The 16646-nt window shown below is 35.3% G+C and overlaps 2 protein-coding genes and 2 pseudogenes across 3 annotated transcripts; 3 read left to right on the forward strand and 1 right to left on the reverse strand.

Annotated features, from left to right (window-relative positions):
• The first annotated feature begins 514 nt into the window (after positions 1-514).
• Positions 515-1167, forward strand: LOC148919962 (glu S.griseus protease inhibitor-like). The gene is made up of 2 exons (XM_089047588.1): positions 515-663; positions 783-1167. The coding sequence occupies exons 1-2, from the start codon at positions 645-647 to the stop codon at positions 974-976; spliced, it is 213 nt and encodes a 70-aa protein (XP_088903714.1). The 5' UTR covers positions 515-644; the 3' UTR covers positions 977-1167.
• Positions 1168-2232: 1065 nt separating this feature from the next.
• LOC103324145 (ASI1-immunoprecipitated protein 1-like) lies at positions 2233-4057 on the reverse strand (annotated as a pseudogene). Its single transcript, XR_016123517.1, has 3 exons — positions 3829-4057; positions 3671-3739; positions 2233-2997 (listed from the first exon to the last, which is right to left on the reverse strand). The product of XR_016123517.1 is annotated as an ASI1-immunoprecipitated protein 1-like (transcript).
• A 4979-nt stretch (positions 4058-9036) lies between these two features.
• On the forward strand, positions 9037-9881 carry LOC148919963 (glu S.griseus protease inhibitor-like). The gene is made up of 2 exons (XM_089046511.1): positions 9037-9111; positions 9222-9881. Exons 1-2 carry the CDS (start codon positions 9093-9095, stop codon positions 9413-9415), a joined length of 213 nt encoding a protein of 70 aa, XP_088902637.1. The 5' UTR covers positions 9037-9092; the 3' UTR covers positions 9416-9881.
• Positions 9882-10757: 876 nt separating this feature from the next.
• LOC148919964 (inhibitor of trypsin and hageman factor pseudogene) lies at positions 10758-15901 on the forward strand (annotated as a pseudogene).
• Positions 15902-16646: the final 745 nt, after the last annotated feature.

The raw sequence follows: 16646 nt of genomic DNA on the forward strand, positions 1-16646 counted from the left end.
CTCAATACATATAAGAGTGGTTTGGTAAAGCTCAATGTACAACAGCTTTACTCTTCAAAACATTGTTCAATCAACTTATAAAGCAAGCAAAATTGTTCAATCAACCAAACCAAGATGCGAAATTTGAAATGATGACTTTTTCTTAGCTTCCCAACATTTTTTTTTTTTTTCAAATAATGTTCAAGTTGATTACATTTACCAGTCAAACACAAATTCTTATTTAAATCACATGAGCGCTATTCCTCCTTTTTCCAATTTTATTTTACATGTATTTCAGGTTTTGTCAACGGCACTTATCATCTAAGTAGGTGATGTGATGAATCGTACAACCAGATTTCATTACCGTCATAGAACTGACTTTATTGCTGTTATTTGACCAAGTACTATTTCTTCATTTGTATAACAACAACAAATTTGTTGTTCGTACATGTTTAAGTTCATAGTAGCCAGATAGTTAATCTCTTGGCGATGAAGCATCCAATCGAAATAGTCAATAATGACCAGCCACAAGCTATCTCTCCAATGTTTGACTATAAATATACATCTCTTCCTGATGCCAATACCTCACAAGCAAAATATTGCTAAGAAACAGAGAGATTATTATTCAGAGAGGAAAAGTTTGCATATTAAGATAGAAAGCAAGGATGTCATCTGAGTGTCGAGGTAATGAACAAGTTCTTCTGTACGATTACAGATGCCACTAATATAAGCTAAATTACTTGTTATGGTGTCTTTAGTTTATAGACTGTTAAGATTTTATTATTTTGTTCATATATATGCAGGTAAGAATAGATGGCCTGAACTTCTGGGAGCTCAGGGTGCAGTTGCAGAGGCAACAATTGAGAGGGAGAATCATTCAGTTGATGCTCAGATCGTGCTAGAAGGGTCGTTTGTCACTGCCGATGTCCGGTGCGATAGGGTTCGTGTTTGGGTCGATACTGAGGGCATTGTTACAAGGGTCCCTAGTATTGGTTAGTTTAGACTCAGGACTTCACTTCAGGGTGGCCAGTTCTGTTTTAGCAGGACTCGAAGAAATTTACGTGAAATAAGGAAATAAGGAATTCTATTCTCCATGCATTTGTATAATTGTTTTCGAACATAATTTGTTTTTCTGTCTATGTATTCTATATGAAGCTAATAAGAACGGTTTGATAAAGTTGACAGTAACTTATCTTCTTCTCTTCAATTAGTAATTGTTTCTGCTCAATCAGTAAAAATAAGTAGACATGGGTTGGAAATTGGCTTTCTATTTTGGTGTTTGGAAAGCTCCACAGTTACCACTCAAGCTGTAATCCATGTCCATCAATGAAGCCTCTAAAATTCATCTATAGATGCAACACAGCTAAACCCAGTAGTATATTTATTTATTTAATTATAAAATGACTGCAAAATCAAGAGGCTACTGCCAAACTGAACTTTTTTTTTCAAGCCAAATGAAGTGCTTTACTAAAAGAAAACATCATTTACTAAATATTTTATTGTATACAAATGCACTAAACTTTCTTGGGGGAGGGACAACCTCAAGAAAACCCTATCAGTCATCTGCAACACGCGAACGATGAGCAGTTCCATCAGCCACACACTATATCTATCATATATAATTGTTATAATTTGCTTTAAGGGCCTCATTCTGCTGCTTTTGCAAGCTTGTCTTCTTCTTGCATTGCTGGAGCAAAAATGCAGCTTTAGCAGCATGCTTTTAAGTTACCAAAATTTTACAAATTATATTAAGATTTCAATCCAATTACAGTATTGAAAAATCCTGACCACTTCTTCTATCAGTAAATTTTAGCCCCCTGTTAAGAAAAATCATGATTCCGCCCTTGCCTGACCCATTTTAGAAAAAATTGATGAACTTTCTAAGTATGGATATACGGTTTCCCCTGCTAAAAGTCTCATCCCAGCTCATTTCACCCATTTCCTGGCTTCTTCAGCCCACCCCATATTCCCATCCTAGTTCTGTCAAAGCCTGTCATCTAAGTTGGTGGATTGTACAAATGACTGTTGTTGTTGGAAATTGCACGTGTGTATCTACTGACCAAAATACTATTCTTCATTTTCATTGCATACCAAATTATTATTCTTCATTTTGCATCACAATAATATCTTAACAACAAAGCAAACAGCCTACGTTACATATGTAAATAGTCAATAATGACAACCCACAAGCTATCTTATGATTCACTATAAATATACTTCTCTTCTAAAGCCAATACATCACAAACCAAAATATTACATGAAACAGAGATATTATTATTCACAGAGTGAGTAAAAGTCTACATATTTAAACAAAAGGCGAGGATATCTGAATGTCACGGTAATGAACAAGTTCTTTCACACTTGCCAAACATTGAACGGCCTACATAGTAAAAGTCTACCTATCAGTCATCTGCTTGTCGTATATTATAATGACTTGCCAAACATTGAACAGTCCCATCAGCTATTACCCTATCTAACATGTCATACTTCTTATAATTTGCTTGAAGAGCCTCGTTCTGCTGCTTTGCAAGATTCTCTTCTTCCTGGAGTTGTTGCTTGAGCACAAATGATGCTTCCGCAGCATGGTTTCTAGTAAGACGCTTCAGTTCTTGTGCCACTTAAAATCCGGATCATTTGGCTCCAACCAACGACAAAATATCCCTCTTCCAGGCTCTGCAGGGCGATCATCGAACATCTCCACTTCAGCACAACGTGCCCTCACGGGCCTCGGCATCCCCGACATCATGAAAGGCAATTGAGCTAACTCTGAGACAATAACATCAGCCTGTCTAAGGTTCTCCATCTCCACCAGTGCACACTGTGGGATGTTCCTTGATTCCAAGTAATTTCGAATGAACTGAACATTTTTCACAGTCCCAAACTGTGAAAGAGCAGTTCTCACAACAGTTTCAGTGACCTGTGGTGAGATGTTATCGAGGTAAACAGTTCGTTTGACCTTCTCCTCAAATGCAGCATACTTTGCTTCTGGCGTCCCCATATGCCACAATGCGTAAAACCCTAATAAGAGAGAACTCAAAAAGTTCGCTAAATTGTACAGCTAATACCAGCAAACAATACATGCAGTTTAACCAAACTATAACCAGCAAAATACCATTCTACTATTTATGCACCAAAATGTAACCAGCAATGATAACATAACCTTGAAGCAGCAGAAACATAACCAATTAATCATCATTCAAGAACTGAATAGCATAACACCAAAAAAAGAACCTAAAAACAATCCAATTAATCAGCAACACAGAATGCATAATCTGACAGCAAGCAGCAAATTAATCACCTACAGAGAACCTAAAAACAGCCACTTAAACAGCAAAAGTCCCAATTTCCAGCAAAGCCCCAATCCCCCAATTAATCAACATTCACAATCACATCCACCAAAACCTAAACAATACATGCAACCCAACAACAGAACCTAAAAACAATCCAATTAATAAGCAAAAGCCCTAATTAATTTCCATCAAATAACAGAACCAGAAGCATGCATAAGGTACATGTAAACCCTAAAATCCTTTATTAGGCCTTTCTATTTACCTCAGAAACCGCCTACAGCCCAATTAAAAATGAAGTCCCTAATTAATTTCATGGAACCCAAATTTTAATTTCGAAGAAAAACCCTAATTTTGTTAATTCAAATTCAGATCCAGAGCAATTAGAGGAAGAAGAGATATACCTGATATTGAGATGCGAGAGTAAGCCTGAGAATCAAGCAATTTGACGAAGGCGATCAGAGAGTGAGAGGCTGCCAAGTTGGCAATGAGAGCGAGAGTTAGCGGATGATAAGCACAGAGAGAGGATCGAAGACATGAAAGAGAGAGAAAATATTCTGACCTGGTTCGGATTGAGAGGAGAGACCGGTGGAAGCAGGGGCGGCGGCGGCGGGGCGGCGGCGGCGGCGGCAGCGGCGAGAGAAGCGGACGACGGAGAAGAAGAGCCGCTCTTTATTTCTCATGTTGTAGAGTGGCTTTGTTTGTTTTTTATTTTTGGGTCAAAATCGAATTTCCTTCAATAAAAGGCCGAAGCCAATCACACCAATGTGAACCAAAACATGAATTCAACCAAATGCAATACAAACGGAATGCTTTGTTTGTTTAATAACATGAATTCCACATTTCAAATATTTTTATATTCTAATATTTTTAATTAAATGGGAAATTTTGGAAATTTTGGAAATTGTTTTTATTATTGGGTGTCTAGAGATATAGAAAAACTTGTATGAAACGAAGATAACACTATTTTGCTATTTCCGACCAATCACAGATTGCCACATGGAAAAATTATCATGCGTAACATAACGTGATTGGCCGGGAATAGCAAAAGTGTCATCCCTATTTCATTTAAGTATTTCTCCTAAAAATAGAAATTTTTATATATATTCCCAATACACCACTTGCCTAAAGATGACCATTGGGTGTAATTTAAACCATTCCATGTTCAGGTGGCATCCTGATTTTTAATCCATGAACTCGGTGAACGAGAAGAACTAAAATGCCACTTGTGACAGAGTATGAGGACTATAGTATGACCAAAATACAAATCGATATATAATTGAGAAACCATTAGTATAATTAACAATTAAGATATTAAGTAGTATTTTTTACTTAATTCATTATTTAGTCACGATCTTAAAAAATTTTGTTCAAAATTTTCCTAGTGACCGAAACGAAAAAGAGAAGAAATTTCTGATTGCTTTCGAGTTCTTGGTAGTCTTGGACGGCAGAAGAACTTGAATATCTAATGGCCGCATATTTAAACTCATTCAACAAAACTCATAAAAGTCAAATTTTCTTCGTTTTAGAAGACTTGAATCTTAAGAAGCAACAGCTAAAAGTCCATAATGAGAGTCGATTACCAAGACCAACTACGTTAAGCAATCAAAATGCTAATATATATATATATATATATATGTATGTATATGTACTCATCTCTAACACAAATTTAAGCATACAAATAGAGAAGAGAAGCAAAGAGACTAAACCAGAGCAAGCAATCATTTACTCAAAGATGGGTTCAGAATGTGAAGGTAAAGTAGTAGCCAATTTCCTTCGTTTCTTTTCTTTCTATTTAGTTTTTTCAGAGATATGTGCCAATTTCTTATATATATGTATATTTTTTTATTTTCAGGCAAGGGTTCGTGGCCAGAGCTTGTTGGAGTGGAGGGGGAGGTTGCCAAAGCAACAATTGAGAGAGAGAACCCTATTGTGACTGCTAAGATTGTGGTTGAAGGAGAAACATATGTCATCACCAACTACGATTGCTATAGGGTTTGGGTATGGGTTGATAAAGATGATCGACTTGTCACAAGGCCTCCCATAATTGGTTAATTAGCTAAGATAGAGCTTGCATTTCCATTATCATTATTCCTTTTACTTTCGATTATTTGTGATTGTTGTTCCTTTCTAAATGTTGAATTGCGGAGTTTGTAAATCTCCCGCGTCGTGTAATAAAACTACATACAGTATTTATAAATATGGACTAGATCAGTTTGTGGGGACAATGTGTTGTATTAATAATTGGCACAAATTAATGTGCTAATCATCCAATTAAAAATATCTGTAAATGCACGAATCTATTAGGGTATAGATTTATAAGTATGGGGTCGATTCCACGAGGAACTGTCGTCTTACTAAAAGTTCTAGTTTGAGTATGAAAAGAAGACTTATTTAACACAACACAAAGATAAGATACAAATTGGAAACTAGGAATGAGAAAAGAAAAGTAAAAGAAATGAAACAAAACAAGAAACCAAAGATAAACACAATCAGGAATTTCTATAATCCATTTATCACCTTTCTATCACCCCTTTATCACTACTCTATCACTTGTTTATCACCTAGTGAACAGTGACGACCGGTAACATGAACAGTGATGACCGATCGTTTTGAAGCAGATTGTGGCCTGTTTAAACAAGATGGAAGGCGACCAGTCGCATGAACAAGTCGAACGGTCGTTTTGAACCCGAGAGGAACTTCCCCTATTTTCAGCTTCGACCTCTATCCACTTTTGACCTATAACTCTCCAACCGTTTATCCAAATTTCACGTTCTTTATATGGTTGGATTCAATACAGAAAAATGAAGAACTCTACGCAGGCCAAATGTAAAAAACAAATACATAAATGAATACAATTGAGTGGAAAGAACACTCACAATTTCAAACATATAACACACACAAAAGTAACCCAATTCTAATTTAACAAGCCTAACAAAAATGAATATCAAAATGTGGCTTACAATGATGAGAAACACTAGGGTTTTCAGAATCCACTCTAAACAATCTTACTCATGTTCATAGACACTCAAGTAATGAACTCTAAAAGTCTTAATGAAGATGTTTGTAATCAAGACCGGGTCTAGTGATTCAAGACGCATTGATTCTCTCTAATATAAGTAGAGTGCGGGGCTAGTGCTACAATACTCGTGCCTTCCATATAATCAATCTAGGTGTGCTTAGTACTTTGAATTAATTATATGGAAAATCCATTAAGTTCAAAGAGAATATGGAAGGCACACCTAGATTGAACTTAATGGGTTGTCCATATAATCAATCTAGACGCATTGTCTTCACAAAGGTGCTCTTTGTCTCAGAAAATTGCACTCCATCAAGGTAAGTTCTTGTTACCAAATAGTATGGTAACAAGAAGAATCAAGATGACATCATGGTGGTAAAAACTAGCCCAAGACAAACCTCTAGAGCTAGGGTAAAATGCTGGATCGGTTGAATAGGCTATACTTGTTCAATGGAGCTCAAATTCAGATATGTCAAGATCCATTAGAACAAGTTTCATGAAGATCTTCACCTCATCTGAGCATCGGAGCATGCTGATTCAAGGCTAAGAAGTTGACCTACGAAAATGAACAAAAACAAACTTAATAACCAATAATGCATTTTAGCTCATTTTCATTCTAACCAAGGTAAAATCTATGAAAACACAAAAAGAAAGTCAAATGCTATAAAATGTCAAGAACTAACTCAAAATATTGAGTGAATAACATGATAAATTATGTGTAAAAATGAACCCAATACAATGTCCTCTTTTCTGTAAATTAGATTAATTTATAGTAATATAGATCATCATTTGTATTAACGCAAAACCTGCATACAATATTTGCTTGTAATGAGAGAGGAAATTAATTGAAGTGGCTTTTCACATGAAGGGTATTGCTATCAGAGTTGACATACCAACATTGGACCATCCTCTTTCGGGGTGTAAGTAAAACATAGTAATCTTATGTTGTTTTCATTTTTTTTGCCTGAGATGATGCATGAATGGCCAAGTCCTTTCTATATGATCAATTTAATGGAAACTCATGTTCACCATAGTTAAAACGCCGAACCAGAAGTCACTTGACATTTTCTTTTTTCTTTATATTTATAAATAAAATTAAAAAGGCCTTTACATCTTAACAACACATGCAAACATAGGAACCTTAACCAAAAGATGCTCCTAATCAAATCAAGAATGGATGTACGTAACGTGTGCAGCCATAAATAGTGTTTTTTATTTACTTGAAAATAATGAATGTGCGTAACATGTGCAGCCATAAAAATGGTTTCGAAGGGGGAGGCTTGTGGTGATGGTGCTTATTATTTTATCATCACCATTGTTTGCGGCAGCTGATGATGATGAGTACCATGTTCAAAAAAAAAATCCACATCCCTCCCAAAGTCTCTCTCCACTTGCTTTTAATTTTAGGGAAGATTTTAAGATTCCAAAAATAAAAAAATTTGGTAGTAAAATTCTCAACAAGGTGGAGGGTATAGTTGGCATTACCAAGAAAAACGAAAATGAAGTTGGCATTACCAAAAAACAAAACAAAGAAGCTCAATAACATGAATGTTCAAAACCATCAAAGATTAATGCAGCCAAAAAAACAGATGTGTCATATCTGGATATTTCCGACGGTGGAAAAAGAGAGAGTAAGATGTCCAATGAATCATATCAAGTAAAATTTATATAATTTGAATCAATAACTCTTGGTTTAGTGATACATTTTCAAAGTTAAAAGTGGTTACAAGTACAAATCATTCTCCACAAAATTTAACGGGCATGCAAACTTCTCTCGATTTACATATTCTTCCGGTTTCTTAAGAAAGGAATTAACAAGAGAATGAGTTTTCTAATTTCCTATAAATGGTTCTTTTATGAAATTAAGAGTGTAGCCATGGAAGTGATTGCGAGGGGAAGACTTGTTGTGGTGATGGTGCTTTCTATCCAGCATCAGTGTTGATGAAAGCTGATGAGTACCATGTCCAATATGTTTCTCCACTTTCCTCCCTAAATCTCCCTTCACTTCTTGCTCACTCTAGTGAAGACTTACGTTCCAAAAATCATTCATACAAAAATCAAGAAAGCTGGTAGTAAAATTATCAGCAAGGTGAATGGGAAAGTTGGCATTACCACCCTACCCCCGGTAGAGGTTAACAAGAAGGAACTCCTCCTTAATTTTAAAGAATCAAGTTTTTCCATTAAATAAAATGGATGTTGTATTATACGTATGGAAGTGAGTGTGTGTGTGTGACTTAATTACAAGAGGACCACTTAAAAACTTGGATTTACAGCAAATTAAAGAAGTGGTTTCAGGTTAAGATATAGAGAGATCACTATGTTAATGGTACGTACTCTTATTAAATTTGATTTAGGATCCGCTTTATGTTACATTATTTTCTCATAAGACTACTTATAAGAATCTTGTAATTTAAGTGGTTAAATATATTTATCTTTGTACTCGAAAACCTGGATCATCGTTTAATAACTCTTTAGAAGAAGAAGCCAGAATAAGAAGATGACTAGCAGAACAAGAAAGAGAAAGAGAATCTGAAATCAGAATGTGCATTGACTTTATTGCTGTTATTTGACCAAGTACTAGTTCTTCATTTTTATAACAACAAAAATTTATTGTTCGTACATGTTTAAGTTCATACTAGCGAGATAGTTAATCTTGGCGATGAGGCATCCAATCGAAATAGTCAATAATGACCAGCCACAAGCTATCTCTCCAATGTTTCACTATAAATATACATCTCTTCCTGATGCAAAGAAAGAGATATCTTATTCAGAGAGGAAAAGTTTGCATATTAAAACAGAAAGCAAGGATGTCATCTGAGTGTCAAGGTAATGAACAAGTTCTTCTGTACGATTACAGATGCCACTAATATAAGCTACATTACTTGTTATGGTGTCTTTAGTCTGCAAGTTTTAATTTTGAGTTCATATATATGCAGGTAAGGATACATGGCCTGAACTTCTGGGAGCTCAGGGGACTGACGCAGAAGCAACAATTGAGAGGGAGAATTCTTCGGTTGATGCTCAGATCGTGCTAGAAGGGACTAGTGTCACTAAAGATTTCCGGTGCGATAGGGTTCGCGTTTGGGTTAATACTGATGGCATTGTTACAAGGGTCCCTAGAATTGGTTAAATTAGACTCCAAGGACTTCACATCAGGGTGGTTTGAAGAAATTTACCTGAAATAATAAAATAAGGAGTTCTATTCTCCATGCATTTGTATAATTGTTTTCAAACATAATTTGTTTTTCTTTCTATGTATTCTATATGACAGTTGTGTATGTTATTGTTTGGTGTAATTCATATATGACAGTTGACTAGTCATAAGAGTATTTGGTCAAGGTTTAGAGTGTGTGAAGTTTGCTGCGTTCTTGGTTGAATATCTTTTAAATTTACCCATCGTCACCTGAGTACCAATTTCACAGAGCAAGAGAAGGAAGTAGTGTTTCTTGAAATGCCTGATTATGCTTTTTGATTGATTGGCCATGAACCTAATGTTTGATTGTTAATATTTGATGCCTCAGGTTTCACTGGACATCTGGATTTCATAATATTTTATGAAACATCCTTTCAATTAGTAAGAATGAAAAGTTCTCATATTTTCCAACCACTTTGATTGTTATAAATTAACATTCTTTCTATAAGTTTTGAACTTCAATTATATCAGGAAATGTTATGGGATTTGAAAACAAAGGTCTGGCGATTGGGGACTTACGTGTCAAAATAAGTATACTCGGTGTTTTCTAAATTTTGTTTAAAAACAAATAGTACAGCCGAGCGGCTATACTCGATTTTGCAAATCGTTTCTCCGCTCAGCAAGAGCGCTGCCTCCTTTGCTTTGAGAATCCGAACAGGCCGGCACGTAAGTATAGCCGTGCGGCTGTATGTTTTAAAAAAAAAATTAAAAACCAAGTATAGCTCCTTGTGATTATATCCGCCTTGAGATTATGATATTTTCAAAAAGTTGACAGTAATTCCCTTAATTCTTCTCTATATTTCTTGTTTTTGTTTTTGCGAGTGTATAAAAAAAGCTACAGAAGTATTAATTTGTTATGCCATAAGCTAAACTGGGATTTGGAAGGACCGAAATTGCTACTCTGTTTTGGTAATTCTACTATATTTATATTTGGTAGAGCCTTGGAAGGACGCTTCTTTCCAAATGATGCATTTAATTTGCAAAATTTCAAATTTTAACATCCTTTTTAAAAAAAAAAGGTTTCAAGTCAATTATATTAAGAAATGCCAAGTTTTCAAGTCATCCAAACGGAGGGTTATTATTATTGTTATTATTTTAATATTTTTATGTCACATAAAGGATCATCTAATTAAGGACGTGAATCGTGCAACCAGCTGACTTTGTTCTATTTTATTCACACTTGTATAAAACATCCTTATATATACTGTTGACCAAGTATGTATTCTATATTTCAAATAAAAACATCAATCATTAATTATACATTATGTGCGCCTGTAATATGGGTGCTAGTTCCCTTGTATTCGAGTTCGGATCTCCTTTCCCATATAGTACAGATTTAAATATCGGTTTGTAAAAAATACAAAAATAAAAACAAAAAGAGAAGAAGAAAGCAAAGTTTCAGCTAATTATAGAAGTTTCGAAAAGTCAATCCCTAATGACTAAACGCAAGCTATTCAATGATAATGATACACTATAAAATATGCATCCCTCCCTCCCTCCCTCACAAACAACATATCACAAGCTATTCAATGGTAATTATAAAGTTCTTGTTTAATTAGACTTATAAATCCCACTAATTATACATAAATTTATATGGGTGCCCTTTAATTAATGCATGTAATTAAAACAAGTTTTGTTGGGGTGTATGCAGGTAAGGATTCATGGCCTGAGCTGGTGGGAGCCGAGGGGAAAGTTGCCAAGGCAACAATTGAGAGGGAGAATCCTTTAGTCACTGCTCTGATTCTGCATCAAGTCTTGGGCTCCAACTTCCAACTTCCAACTTCCAACTTCCAACTTCCAAGTCCCACATTCCTTATTTATATCCATCTTTCAAGATAGTGGATATCATGTTGATTGATTGCCTCCACTCCCCAAGTTTAGAATGTATGGAAAGTGATTTGTTACTCCCACATACCACAGACCAAATTAGATAATTCTTTGTTTTGCTTCTGAGAAAGGATAAAAATAAAAGGCTTTTGACGTGAACCTTGATGTCAAAAAGATCAAGAGCTTACTTGCAATAGTGTGATGTAAATCCAAAGATAAACAAGTGCAAGAGAGGAGATATTCAAGGTACTTAAAAGAAAGTAGTGTGCGCATGTACTAACGTAAGACAATGAAAACATGTTCGTGAAACTGAGAGTGTTTGTTCTCAAGATGATACAGCACCAAGGCCCAAACTAAGATCATCAAAATACGTTCAGACAATTTTAGGATTCATACTAACATTTTTTTAAGAAAAAACCGAGTAAAAATCTCAGCAGCAAGCGATGGTATGTTAATAAATTAGCAAACGGTATTGCGGCTATCTCAGTTTTTTCCTCATTTTTAAAAAAACAAACGTACAATATTCGTATGAACATGTACATACATATTTTTCATATTCACTACACATATTTTTTTATATAAAGTTTTCAATAATACACACAAAATTCACGTATTATACACATATTATTGAATACAAATAATATACATCAAAATATTATATAGTGGCCGAATTTTTAAGTTGTAATTTGCCAAAATTTTGCCGAATAAAACAAGTACGTATTTTATTCGTATAGCCTCATGGCTATACCAAATTAATATCTATAAAATATAAAGTAATGCAATTAGGAGGATCCCTTTTTTCTTTAGTTTTATTATTGAATAGTATCGCTGCGCGGTTATACTGGGTTTTTAAAATAAAATAAAAAAAGTATAGCCGACTGGCTATTCTTGGGTTTTCCTAATTTTCCATATACTCGGTGTTTTCTAAATTTTTTTAAAAACAAATAGTACAGCCGCGCGGCTATAATCGATTTTGCAAATCGTTTCTCCACTCAGCAAGAGCGCTGCCTCCTTTGCTTTGAGAATCCAAGCAGGCCGGCACATCTTGTTGTGGCAATTGCAAATTTCTCATATTTGATGTAGCCAAAGCAGCAGCCTTCACGAATCCTAAAACCCTTTTTTTTCGCGTCTTTGTAATTTGTAGATATAGATAGAAAGGGATGACAAGTTGACTTGGAGTTTTTCACCTGAACACTTATAATGTGCTTGTAGCCGTTTGGGCCATAAGTTACTTCTGCCTTATAGTGTAATTCATATTCATCAAATATTTTAGAGAAATTTTATCGGATCCGCATTTATATTTTAGCAGTCTGACCAAATTGGCTTGGAATTGTTTTGTTTCCCATTTTTTCCAACTAATTTGCTATATTTTGTAAATGGGTTAAATTATAAATGTAAGAACTAAAAAGTCGTTTTTGGTTCATGTAATTTTACTTACGTAAATTTTGTCTCTATTTTAAATCCCTAGCAATTCAAGGACACGTTACAAATTCTATTAAATTCCCTTTAATTTTGTCCACAATACTTCTTCATGTTAGCGACGCATACTCCGTCGCAGAATTGGACGTGCCATTGAATCGCTAGATATCTATAAGGGTTTAATTGTCAGAATTGAAACCATATAGGCAAAAGTGAAAATCCGACAAACTATAAAGACCTAAAGTGATGTTTGCCAATTGTGAAAATTACCATTGAGCACCCGAAGGCCCAAAGGCTTTTTTATTTTGGTTGTCTCAAAGGCTTTTTACACCATAAGGTGTTTGACTTTGACTATAAAGGCTTTTCTTATCACTGTTGATTTCCGTGGAGAGAGAGAGAGAGAGAGAGAGAGAGAGGCGGTGAATCTTTGTGCCTATAAATATCAACATAACATCATCATTCATCTCCCGTGCCTAAACCCTAGCCATAGATAGGCAGAGCCGTACACTCATCTTCAGCTTATAGCGGCGTTACCTTCACCTTTTGCCTTCAAATGGAATAGGGTATTGAAGGCTCAAAAGCAATCAATCAAAATGGTTTTGCGTCTAACACACTTATAAAGACGCAATAATCTGAGTTCGAATTATTGGGGTGCTAAGTTGGGCTATAATCAGAACGAACCGGGTAGAGCCGGACGGCTATAAAATCGAGTATAGCTGCCGGCTATACTATATATATTCCTTGCGATAGTATCGAATAAGTATAGCTGCCGGCTATACTTCTAATGTTTTAAAAATATAAGAGAAAAGCGAGTACAGCTGATCGGCTATACTGTTTACATATAAAAAGGACTGCCTTGCAATTAGGAGCCGACGCATCAAAATAAGTATAGCTTGGCTATACTATTTTTAAAAAACAAAAAAAAAACGAGCATAGTCGCTCGACAATCATTAGATCACATAAGGACGTTACCTCTAATTAATCTATCTTTTTTCACGCTATCTAACTACAAAGACTAGCACAGTCTAACAATTTCACAATATGAATAGTTATCTTATAGTCACAAGATAGCCCAGTTTTTGCATAACCAACAAAGTTGACAATGTTGACCAACTCAAGCGTTACAATATGGGGGTGTTTGATTTCCAAACTTGCTCCAATGGCTGCTCTGGTGATCTTGAACATGTCTTCCTTTGCAATTGGGATTTCTAGAGTCATCTTTTTGGGGGAGTTGGACACACATTACTCTCTGCCATAGTTTCCTTGATTTTCTATTTTTGGGTTCTATTATTTTCATGTAGCAAGGCCAATAGGGACATGGCTGGTGTCCATGCTATTTCCATTTTTCTGAATTAATAATATGGTTTGTATACTTTTATTGTTCTTATTATTATTCTTTAATACAAGCGATAGTCTAAATTATAAGGGGAATGAGGTTTCTCGCACACACATTACTTAAGGTGTCAAGATGGTTCAAACATAAAACCATTGTTTTGCAAGTCAAGGTTATTTTCTTTTCTTTTTCGAGTACAAGCGAAAGTCTAAACTACATGAGATGATGTGTTTCTCACACACACTACTATAATGTCATAGAGGTTCGAAATTGGTACCACTAGTCTGCAAGACAATACCCTTTTCTTTTATTCATTAAAGAATTATACTATTTTTGCCTTCAAATTAGGCTTTCTATTTAGTGAAGCCATAATATGGACGAAATTTCACCAATAATTGCGTTTGATAATGACCAGAGCTAAGCCCAATAAGTTTGGGTTGAACCTAGCCCACCAATATGGAAGAAAGTCAACATAATTTAAGCCCAACATGTTTCGCCTGCACAGCAACATTGCATTAACAACATAGGATGCCTCTCCATGACCATGCCCATAATACTTCTGGACCTCTCTCTCATGTTGAGCGCCCTTTCAAAATCACTCTTATACAATGTTCTGCATTTGCTATTTATGGATGACAAATAGAACAAAGACCAAACTGTAATCATGTCAACATTATGTTTACAGTTTGAATCTATGAATGAGTCATTAAAGATTGTTCAAACCTTGGTAGTTTTGAAGGGTGGGCAAAGAACTGTTCAGTTTTGTCACACATATAGTAAAACCAAAAACAGTTCTTGTTTTTCAATCCAGTTGGAAGCCTTATGTGTTTTGCAGATTCATGTATGTGATTATAAAAGTCTTGGATGTTATATATCCATGTACTTCGATAGTCCTTTATGAATTTTTCAAAATGACAGTGGCTTGATAAAAGGAACAAGAGAATTTTGAGTTCCACATGGCCATTAAGTAATGAACAATAAGTCTAAATTGATTATTTGATCAAGTGGGAGAATGTAAGAAGGTTTATTACATTAAACCTACTAAAGTGATCTTCTAATCAACTTAGGATTACAAAGACTTATTGTTTATTAGGAACTCAAAACCTATCTCGATTAGGCAAGCCTCAAACAGTGTTCAATAAGGATAATGAAGGCTTAAGGGTTCCTAGTTCTACAAGGATTGGAATGGATTAATCCTATAGCATGAAGGATATCTCTAAGTGTTTCTTGATGGGCAAGACACTTAGAGAGATGCATATAAATAGAAGGCTCCCTCCTAGATCCGAATAACACAACACAGCTAAACAGAAATTCACCCATCAGAGTTATAGCTATAAGGATCGGATTCTCAGGAGAAGAACTTCTATACCTTGCACTGCCAATCTGTTCCAAAGCATCATCCAATCTGCGCCAGCACCATGTCAGACTCAGGTTAGTGTTAAACATGTTATGGCTTTAAGGAATTAACATATCTATCATGTTATACTTCTTATAACAATCCTTTTATAATATTCATGGTCATGTCATTTAATATATATACATGTAATTAATACTATTTTTTTAGTTCTAAATTAAATCATGTAATGCATATGCAGGTAAGTATGTATTTCCTGAGCTGTTGGAAGTTGGGGTTGGGGGGGGCAACAATTGAGAGGGAGAAATCTTCGGTCAACATTGAGGTGGTGGTGGAAGGAACCATTGTCCCCCCAGATTTCGTATGCATACCTGATAGGGTTCGTGTTTGGGTCGACACAGATGGTTTGGTTACTAGGGTTCCTGTAATTGGTTAATTATATTATTATTAATATGTTATGCAAATAAGGAGTTGTAATATACTCCATGCATTATTTGGGTTGGAAGCTGTCAGTTTATTTTTGTTATCTCAATGTATTCTGTGTGAAGCTCAATACATATAAGAGTGGTTTGATAAAGTTGACAGTAGTTTTCTTTTTCTCCTTTCTTCTTCTTTCTGTTCAACCGCAGTAAAGGTAAAGCTCAATGTACAACAGCTTTACTCTTCAAAACATTGAAAATGGCGATAAATAAATCTCTTTACAAAGGCTAGCTAGTAATAATTGTAAACAAAAGCCAATGGGATTGATTCTCCGTGCTGCAAGCCAATTTTCATGCCTCCAAATGTCTCACATTGGCCAATGGCATTGATTCTTGAGCACCCTTAAGCCAAATTTTCAGGGGAAAATTACAATCTTCAGGAGCATCTCGTATGTATTGTGATAATCATGCGGCATTACATATAGCAGCAAATCCAATCTTCCATGAGAGAACACGACATATTGAGATGGATTGTCATTTTATTCGTGACAAAATACTTGATGGTACTGTTTCTACATGGCATGTGAATTCTTCACAACAACTAGCTGATACATTTACGAAAGCTTTGGGCAAGGAGAAGTTTTCAGCTATGTTACGCAAGTTGGGTGTTCTTGACATTCACCCTCCAACTTGAGGGGGAGTGTTAGAAAGTAAATGTATTTTAGATAGGAAAGAATTTGTAATTGATTCATATATCCAATCCTTCCCTTAGATGGAATTCTTAGATTGTAGGATTCCTTATTGTACAAGGAAAAC

Source organism: Prunus mume, linkage group LG2 (genome assembly GCF_029339155.1).
Source record: "Prunus mume cultivar Tortuosa linkage group LG2, ASM2933915v1, whole genome shotgun sequence".
In the NCBI taxonomy this organism is placed as follows: Eukaryota; Viridiplantae; Streptophyta; class Magnoliopsida; order Rosales; family Rosaceae; genus Prunus; species Prunus mume.